The sequence below is a fragment of the Leuciscus leuciscus genome (assembly GCF_965113295.1).
Source record: "Leuciscus leuciscus genome assembly, chromosome: 13".
Taxonomy (NCBI): domain Eukaryota; kingdom Metazoa; phylum Chordata; class Actinopteri; order Cypriniformes; family Leuciscidae; genus Leuciscus; species Leuciscus leuciscus.
The window spans coordinates 35,262,662-35,272,385 of NC_138737.1; the positions used below are offsets into that span (position 1 = coordinate 35,262,662).

General features: G+C 42.8%; 1 protein-coding gene and 1 long non-coding RNA gene across 4 annotated transcripts; one reads left to right on the forward strand and one right to left on the reverse strand.

The window, feature by feature from the left end:
• Nucleotides 1-1,079: 1,079 nt before the first annotated feature.
• Nucleotides 1,080-3,101, reverse strand: LOC309512185. Its single transcript, XR_014210918.1, has 5 exons — nt 2,714-3,101; nt 2,241-2,429; nt 2,107-2,169; nt 1,860-2,007; nt 1,080-1,778 (listed from the first exon to the last, which is right to left on the reverse strand). It is a non-coding gene; the product is annotated as an uncharacterized lncRNA (long non-coding RNA).
• Nucleotides 3,102-3,354: 253 nt separating this feature from the next.
• On the forward strand, nt 3,355-7,131 carry LOC309512971 (uncharacterized protein). 3 transcript variants are annotated; one of them, XM_082188740.1, is made up of 10 exons: nt 3,361-3,458; nt 3,788-3,989; nt 4,089-4,356; nt 4,434-4,611; nt 4,743-4,819; nt 5,296-5,476; nt 5,592-5,840; nt 6,158-6,329; nt 6,414-6,562; nt 6,661-7,131. In XM_082188740.1, the coding sequence occupies exons 1-10, from the start codon at nt 3,365-3,367 to the stop codon at nt 6,837-6,839; spliced, it is 1,749 nt and encodes a 582-aa protein (XP_082044866.1). In that variant the 5' UTR covers nt 3,361-3,364; the 3' UTR covers nt 6,840-7,131. The 3 variants fall into 3 exon arrangements, with proteins under 3 accessions (XP_082044868.1, XP_082044866.1, XP_082044867.1); XM_082188742.1 differs by lacking the exon at nt 4,743-4,819 and having other exon boundaries at nt 3,355-3,458; XM_082188741.1 differs by lacking the exons at nt 6,158-6,329; nt 6,414-6,562; nt 6,661-7,131 and having other exon boundaries at nt 5,557-5,649.
• Nucleotides 7,132-9,724: the final 2,593 nt, after the last annotated feature.

Genomic DNA, 9,724 nt, shown 5'->3' on the forward strand with positions numbered 1-9,724 from the left:
TCAGCAAACGACTCGTTTTTCAAAGTGGGGAACTATGACGACAAAGAGGATAAAACACCACCCCCGCAGAAGAAGATCAACGCATAGTAGGTGACGATAATGCTCCTCTGGAGTTAATCGCCATTAAACAAGAAGAAGAAGATCAACGCCTACTTCAACACGGCCGGTTTAGCCCCGCCCACCGATTCGTGCATTACACGCAACACGCATAGCTAAATAACATAGGCCTACGCCTACCTCGTGATGACAAACCTGGGGGGTATTCCAGAAAGCAGGTTATGTGACATACCCGGGTAAGTTTAAGGGTAAGTTAGTGGATAACCTCAACTTTCGGTTCCAAAAACGGAGGTAACTTTCTGGGTATGTATGTAACCATAGGAACTTACTCTCTGAAGATAACCTGCTCGGTAGCAGGTTATGTTCCAGGGTTAGTTTGTTTCAGAAGGTTACTGAGCATGGCGTGCCCTTTTGAAGACGATCCAGTGGATGTGGAAGCACAGATGATACGAAATCTTTTCCGCCGTGAGAGGGTGATACAACCACGTATCAATGTGTTTTCGTATCCAAATGAATATTTGCGGGAGCGTTACCGTTTTTCAAAAGAATCGTTAATTTATTAAACGAAGATAATGGAGTTAAATATTTAACTCCATTTATTTAACTTTTTTTGCGACGGTGAGTTTTTTGTATACAATAGTCGATGCAGAGCATGTGGGAAAGGCAACTGTTAATGTGGGAAAGGCAAAAGTAGGGCTGTTCGTACAGTATGCATTGCACTCAAACGGTTCCTACACACTTTTGTGCAGTTCCCTGGCCATAAACCACTGAGGGTCATTAAAGAGGAATTCCACAGAGTGGCGGGTTTGTCCATTCTATGATATTCTATGAAAGACCATTTTAGTTACATAGCACTATACTTAATCTATTCATACTGTATACAGTGACAGTCACAATAATTTTAAAAGTTTCTAATTATATAACTTTCAATTTCAGGGTTCCCAAATGTAATTGGGTGCATTGATGGAACCCACATTCCCATTAAAGCTCCTTCAGTCAATGAAGGAGACTATGTTAATAGGAAGTCAATCCATAGCATCAATGTGCAGGTGACAATAGATTTTTTGGGTGCTAAATGTTTGGGTGTTTAAACCATTAAATCACCCTCATTACTGGTCCCCACTAACTAGGTAATATGTGATGCAACCCACCTCATCACTAATGTTGAAGCCAAATGGCCAGGGTCTGTACATGATGCCAGAATGTTTAGGGAGGCATCATTGTGCCACAAATTTTGCCTTACACGATGTTTTTTTAATTTATTTTTTTTTATGTTTTTTTTTAATGCAATTATACACTTTAACTACCTTTATATGACACTTCAATGGTTACTTGCTGGGGGACAGAGGGTACCCCTGTCTGCCCTATATGATGACACCCTACCCTGAACCTGAGCCTGGACCACAGGCACAATTCAACCTGGCCCACAGCAGAACATGGACCATAGGCATCCTGAAGGCAAGGTTTCAGTGCCTGCTTGGGCTCAGGGTCAACCCAGAAAGGTCATGTGACATCACAGCTGCTTGTGTTGTTCTTCACAACATTGCCACACTGAGAGGTGAGAGGGCCCCCCCCCTTCTCTTGATGAAGATGGCCAAGAGGAACCCCCAGTGAACCCAGTAGACCAAAGAGATGGCAGGGTGGTACGAGACATGATTTGCCAAAATCACTTTAATTAAAACCAGTTAACAGTCAAGTGTTGTTCATGGTTTCTTTATTTCCTGTAACAAAAGACATTTGTATTTATTGCTTTAGATTTCATTCAACAAATGACAGATTAATGTTCACACACTGTTTCCCACCTTAAGCTGGTGCTCCAGCAATTCAAGTCTGGCCTTTTTTTAGGTTAAGCCTTTTCTCCTCCATTTGAAGCTGTATAAGGTCCATCTCCATGTCACTTTTTCTGATTTGCTTTTGAAGGTGGACCTTATACAGCTCTTTGGCAGGCAACTAGAAAGACAGAATAATTAAACATGACTGATAAAGTCTGTAATACAAACACAGACCAAATATTTAAATGAGGAAGGAGAACTGCAGAACATTTCTTACAATGCTAAGATTCTGTGTGGAGGTAGATGGACCCTCATCTGTATTAAAATCTCCTGCCATATTCTGTAAAATGACAATGACAATTTATTTGTTCTCTTATGCAAAAAAGGGGGAATTCATTCTATGCATCATACCTCTAATGGGCCTCCCCACATTTTCTGTTTCTGTCACAGCAGAAGTGGTCTCCTCATTGTCATCCTACAGTGAAAATAAGGAAGGATGCTTGGTCTAGCAAACAGAAACCTAAAGACAATAATCACTTACAACTGTGATAGAGTGTGGTGTTGCAGGAGGATCCAATAATACAATGTGGCCATCAGCAACTGCAAGATAATTAAACCAATAAGATAATCATGCATATTCAATACTCAATGTATATTCTTAAACAAATACAACTAATAAAAAAGGACATTAGGAACATCTAAGAGTACTAGTAATAAGATTACAGTACACAGCATATGCAGTCAAAGCAGCATGCATACTGCACAAGTGAATCAATGACTGTAAAATGCATTCAAAATGCCTTTTTAAAATGGTGCTTTATTAAAACACTGACAAAAACAGTGAAAACATAAATAAATCATAAGTATTAATATGATACACCTACATTTTACTAAGCCACTTGTCTTGGTAGCTGAGTCTGACAAACTGCCCCTGGAATCCCATCGACCACAGGTCGCCCTTTATTAAGGGACAGCGCCAGCTCCTCAGCTGGGGTGAGGGAAGGTGGAGGTGGACCCCCACCTGTTTTACGGGCCTCAGCCTTCTTTCTATTGGCTACATAGAAAACTAAATTAGGCTACATTAAATACTAAATTACATTGTTGGAGAATGTTTTTGTGTTTCAATTTGACTTAGCTCACACTTCTTCTGGCTCCAGAAGGATTACACCTGATAAAACAAGAGGCCAACATATTACTAGACAATTATGTGCATTACTACTGTAATATTAAGAAATGTATGGAGGCCAACAAGTAAATTCTTGTCTATTTTTACTACATGCCCCAAATATTTTTTTGCGTCACAATGAAAGAGGAAAATAGCCCATTTATAATTTTATAAACTCGTGCATTTACTCTGTCCGTTATTTTTTGCCAAGCCAACTCTCTTTCATTTGCTGATGCAGCAGTATTGCTTTTTATTTTTTTATAATGGGCTTATAGTCTTCATAAGCAAGCATTAAAACCTCCAACTCAGTTTCACCTAAGTAGCCTATGTAGCTCGCTTTTTTCTCCCTGGGTTTCCATGGAGACCAACTATGAAGGATGTAGCTTGTCAAACAGAATTTAATTTAACATCACAGGGAACACAGCTGGCTTTTGGAACCTTGGGACCTAAATTCAGAAGCAAAGGTTTGTGTTTATATCTGGACACTTGTCACTCATGTGAGTAGCATCTCTGTCAACTCAACTTATTTTAAATTTTTTAAACACAAATGTGCCTATAAAGGTTGGTTTTTATACAAAAAAAAGTATTTATTGGTGGCAATGGTCAGACATTTTAATGTATAATGTGACATTGTACATTGTATTTTTTAAAGGCGTGTTAATGGTTGATTGGTTGTATTTTTTCTGACATATCACATATAGGCTTGTTTTTAAATGTTGAAGTTAATGTTTTTAGTACATAACATATGTATAAATAATATATATTTTTAAAATTCTTGTATTTATTTTTATAGGAACACAGACCGAGGTGTCATGTAAAAGTGTAGGTGCTCCATTCACAACTTCAACACCTTTGAAGGATTTTAGGCCAGCAAAAAAAGCTTGTCTAGAACTGGAGGAGGAGAAAAGTGTTTCTTTTGAAGTCTTTGATAGTCAGGACACAACATATGATCCAGCTGAGTCTGTCACGACTGTCACAGAGTCATCACAACTTCTGTAAGTGGATTTTATCTTCTTTATTCTCTCGTTATAGCCTGTTTAAGAAATCACATAACTTTGTTGGAATGTAATTAGTTTTTTTTCTTTCGTTTGAAGATGTACATCGATAGAGCAGGATACAAAATACATTGTATTTGAAAAGTGCCTCCTGCAACTTTTTGAAACCTGCCCAGTGTGCACGAGATGCTGTGACGTTCGGCCTCGAAGAAAAGGTTCTTTTGTTGCAATTGATCAATTGTGCCCACATTGTCAATACTTTAGAAAATGGCAAAGCCAACCTGTTGTTGGCAGCACACCTTTGGGCAACCTCCAGTTATCTGCTGCCATATACTTCACTGGCGCATCCTTCTTCAAATTACAAAAGGTACTTGGAAAGGAAATACTGAAATTCACTAATATAATTAATGGATTAAATACAAAAATGTTTTGTATATGACTTAGGTATTCAACGCAATGCATGTCAAGATGATTACACACAGAACTTTTCGAAAGCATGCCAGCATGTATCTGGAACCTGCAATAATCTATACGTGGAAGAAAGAACAAGAAGAAGTCTTGCGCCAGCTAAGCCAGGGGGACAAAGTGATAGCGGGTGGTGATATGAGAGCGGACTCACCAGGTAAAATAATAATTGTGTTAGCTGTGTAGATTAATTAAATTTGTGTACTGTTGTCAGTCTTTTTTTTTTTAATCGTATCATTTTTTATGACCATATATATATATGTAGTCACACATACAAATATATTTTAGGCCACTCAGCAAAGTATGGTGCATATACCTTAATGGACCTTGCGAGCAACATCATATTGGACATACAGCTAGTGCAGGTGAGTACCAATAGAATAGAATAGAATAGAATAGAATGAGGCATTTATATAGCGCTTTCATATGTACTACTGTACACCCAAAGCGCTTTACAATCATATCAGGGGATCTCTCCTCAACCACCACCAGTGTGCAGCATCCACTTGGATGATGCGACGGCAGCCACAGTACAACGGTGCCAGTGCGCTCACCACACACCAGCTATAGGTGGAGAGAGGAGAGAGAGTGATAGAGCCAATTCAATGTAAGGGGATTATTAGGAGGCCATGATTAAGGGCCAATGGGTGGAATGTGGCCAGGACACCGGGGTTACACCCCTGCTCTTTACGAGAAGTGCCATGGGATTTTTAATGACCACAGAGAGTCAGGACCTCGGTTTCCTTTGACAGTATAGTGTCCCCGCCAATACATCAATAAACTAAATTCAACTGCACTAACTACATATAACATTTGCTGCTTGTATGTACCCCCCCCATAGAGCAATGAGGTAGCAGGAAGTTACCATATGGAAAAGGAGGGATTAAAACGAAGCCTTGAACATCTAGAGGCACATGGTGTGAAGCTTGAATGCATTGTTACAGATCGCCACCCACAGATCCAAACATTTTTGAGGGAAATAAACATACCACAGTTCTACGATGTCTGGCATCTGGAGAAAGGTACCTTTTCCCCTTTATTGTAAATGTGGATTTTTTACTTGTAATTCCCGTATGTTCAATGATGATGTGATTATTTCCAGAGTACACGTGATATTGTAAATACTAATTTATTCAGGCTTGTCTAAGAAGTTGGAAAAAATCAGCAAAGATAAGGACTGTGAAGTAGTGAAAAAGTGGCAGCATAGCATAAAAAATCACATCTACTGGACTGGAGCTACTTCAAAAACACCTGTGGAGCGGGTAGCAAAATGGAAGTCCATGGTAAACCATATTCAAGACATACACATACATGACAACCCATCATACCCCCAGTGCGACCATGAAATCCGTGAATCGACTGATCGCAGCAAATGGTTCCAACCAGGTGACCACATTACATTTATTTGTTTCAAATTGACAAAATATATTGCTTAACGTTTGTAAATGTACAGACCATTTTTACTTTCATAAATATGTTGGTAAGTGTCCTTGTTACACCTGTTAATCACAGTAAATGATGCATGATTACATGCAACTAACCCTAAAACACCCTAATCCTACCATTACCCTATAGTAGGAACATGTAGTTAATTGATATTACTCAGTAGTATTACACTGTAACACGGACACCTAAAATTAAAGTGTACCGGTAACCAATTTTTTTTTTTTATACAATTGTAATTGTTTGTTATTTGGTTACAGGAACCAAAGCACTATGTACTGTCGAAAAGATTCTTACAAACAAGAGAATGATGAAAGATATCGAGAAACTCAGTCCTCACTTTCAAACTTCGTCTTTGGAATCTTTTCACAGTGTCATTTTACGTTTTGCACCCAAAAATGTGGTTTATCCTTACCTTGGAATGTTGTGCAGGTGTGTTTTAAATTCATATGATTAAAACCGCTATAATGATGTCTTTAATAACTTTGTTGATGTATTTAGTTGTTTTTATTTCAGACTTTATTTGGCAGGTATGCATTTCAACGAGAACTCAAATCGTCCTCAGGCTAAAACATCGACTGGAACGCCAATGTATAGGCTTTTGTTTCCCAAAGCCAAAAAAGGAATATACTCCATGAGGCCATTAAAATCACAGGAAACATACTGTAAGTTGAACAAATTTATTGTTGTTCACAATAAAGTAAATAATTTCAAATCAGTAAATAACATGCATAATATCTATTGTGCAATTATTTTTTTCAAGGCTATGTCATCAATTTGATGACATTCCTTTTTGAAAAGGTAATCCCAGACCCTCTTCCCTACATGGAGGAGATCCACAAACTAAATGTCCCTGAAACACTCTCTGCCCAGTATGACAGACCCTCCATGGAAGAGGCCATCGCAAGGCATGTATCACGGTTCAATCAAGGGGAGGTCTAAATCCTATTAGCTGCCTCCAGCGTCTGGAAACTCTTGGCGTATGCGCAGGACAACACAAGACGGGATAACAACCCTGATCTTCCTGCCCAGATAGCCCCAGCACCAGCTCACAAAGGTCCTGTACGCTAAGTGCCTGTAGCGCCTAATGTGAAAGACATTGACAAAATGAGATAAATTGCTTTATCTGCTATTATTGTGAATTGATGACAAATGTTGTCATTACATCTATTGTATTGATTTTGAATTAAAAAAAAAAACACAAAAACAATCAAACTGTTCTTGTTAAAATAGTGTTCTCTTACGAGAGGTCTCTCGTACTGCGTAAGATATCTTACGCTAGGGGAAAATCCTTTTCCGCGAGATATTGAAGCCAAAAATTATCCTTAATTTTGTAATAATGCAAAACGCGTTGCAGCAGCAATGCAGACATAGGCGAGACAGCTCGCGCGCCTATTGGCTGCTCTGCGGCAACTGCAGCAGCCTATCGAGCGAGGCCTGGCGTGACGTCAGACCCAATCAGGGCACTTCGCGCCCGCTGCGTCACGTCCCGCCGAAATGGGCGTGGTCTAGGCCTATAAATATCGCTCGCAGGCAGCTATTATCTGATTTTTCATCCTTCAAGCGAAGCACACGCATCGCTGGAGCTGGATTAGAAGCCGCGCCGTCGAGAGAGAGCACCTTCAGCGGGACGAGTCACTGAAGTCGCTGGCCGCGCCGCCTTCCTTGCCTTCCTGCTGCGCTTTCCGGCATTATATCCTTTCTCTGCTACTGTGTTTATGTATGTGTGTGTGCTCGCCGCCGCGACACACACTCCCATTGCACTAAAAGAGCTGGGCGTCTTTTTCAAGACGCCCCTTTTCCTGATCACGCAGCTCTCGCACTCGCTGACGGCGACTGCCCTCACTGCGAGTTAGGTACTGCCTATGGTGACTCTGAGGACTCACCTGGCATCCTTCTCCGAGACTGCTCCTCCGCCCCCCCCCCCCCAACCCGCAAAGCTTGCCGGTTCGCCCGCTTGCCTTGCCTGCTTGGGGGACGATACCTGTTCTCCCTCTGTTCGAGCCGCGCACACCGCGCCGCTCACAGAGGATGTCAGGAGCGGGCGGTCACGGGGCTAGCTTTCTCTCTCCCTCTGTTCAAGCCGCGCAAACTGCGCCGCTCACAAGGGAGGCTGGAAGCGGACGGTCGGGGTTAGTTTTTCTTTACGTTATAAGAAAGCTACCCTGCCTTCTGCGCCCCATTCATGCGTCACTCACCGGCGAAAGGAGAAAGATGTGTTTTTTAGTCCCTCCGAGGATGGACTGACCTTCAATTTCTCATACATATTCCCAGTTCCCTGATCATGCGACTGGAAATATCAATATTGCAGCAGGCGAGCCTGTTTTAATACAAGCGCGCCTGCAAGCATACGCCGAAGAAAGCATGTGACGCTCTTATATGCTCGTGCATCCGAAAACCTTTGCGTTCCCCCCCTGTGGCTCAGTGGCGGAATCATTGGTTTTTCTCACGAGAGACCGGAGTTCGAATCCCGGTCTAGCGGCAGTTAAAATTATGCCGCCAATGCTTCGCTCTGTCAGTTCCCTGAAAAGCGACTGCAGACGTGCATTTTGCAGCCAACGAGCGCGTTGCACAACCCGCTCGCCTGCACCCAAACACCGTTTCTATGGTTTCCGTGCGTCACTGGCGAAAGGAGAAAAGAGCGTTTTCTGGTCCCCCCGCGGATGGACCGACCTCCTCTTTCTCGTACATTTCTCATTCCCCTCTGAAGTTCGGGCGACTGGAAATGTCTGTATTGCAGTGAGCAAGCCTGTTGTAATACACGCATGCCTGCAAACAAACGCCAGCACGTTGACGCTCTCTTATAATACTCGCGCTAACTGAGTTACAATGTGTCTCCCCCTGTGGCCCAGTGGCAGACTCTCAGGTTTTTGCACGCGAGAGACCCGCGTTCGATCCCCGGGTCTACCGGCAGATAAAATTATGCCGTCAATGCTCGCTCTGTCAGTTCCCTGAAAAGGCGACTGCAGATGTGTATTTTGCAGCCAACGAGCGCGTTGTACAACCCGCTCGCCTGCACCCAAACACCGTTTCTATGGTGTTCCGTGCGTCACTGGCGTAAGGAAAAAAGGGAGTTTTTCTGGTCCCGCTGCGGACGGACCAACCTCCTTTTTCCTATACATTTCCCATTCCCCTCTGGAATTCAGGCGACTGGAAATGTCAATATTGCAGTGAACAAGCCTGTTGTAATGCACGCAGGCCTGCAATAAACGCCAGCATGTTGACGCTCTCTGTTTCTATGGCAACTTCTCGCTCGTTCAGTTCCAGTAAATGTGACTGTTCCAGTGTATCCTGCAGTAAACAAGTCGGTTCTGTCACCCGCTTGCCTGCACACAAACGCCGTTTTTACGGCTACCCAGATAAATCCCATAAGTGTGAATTTTTTCTGGTGTCCCGGCCACGGCCGATGGTGCTTTGTGTAAGAAGAATGCCCACTGCCCAGTGCCCATCTCTACACACAAGCACAGCCCGTCACACAGGGCTCGCGCACATGAATCGGCTCAGACCGATTGCGCTTCAAACATGGTGAATGTGCCCACTAACACCACGTTATGCATGTCTCACGGTTTCTGTAAAAACGAAACCAACGTGCACTCGCTTCACGCAAGCGAACGATGCTTTCGGTGTGATAAATGTGCCCGCTGTCCCGCGCCCACATCCACACATAGACATGACAGTTCCCACGGGAACCGCCCAGCCCTCCCCCTCGCGGTTAACCACCGCAGAGGAGTCGAGCGCGGGCAATCTGCCCGCTGTCATCAGCGCGCCCCATGCCTCAAATGTCACGAGCGACACGCTTGTGTTACAGCACACCGAAGCTTCTCCAT

What these genes read in the sequence shown, in the direction of transcription:
- LOC309512971 (XM_082188740.1), top strand. Translation starts at nt 3,365, where the DNA reads ATGAAGGATGTAGCTTGTCAAACAGAATTTAATTTAACATCACAGGGA. An exon ending in ACAGAGTCATCACAACTTCT is followed by an intron (nt 3,990 to 4,088) that starts GTAAGTGGATTT and finishes TTTCGTTTGAAG; the next exon opens with ATGTACATCGATAGAGCAGG. An exon ending in AAAATCACAGGAAACATACT is followed by an intron (nt 6,563 to 6,660) that starts GTAAGTTGAACA and finishes ATTTTTTTCAAG; the next exon opens with GCTATGTCATCAATTTGATG.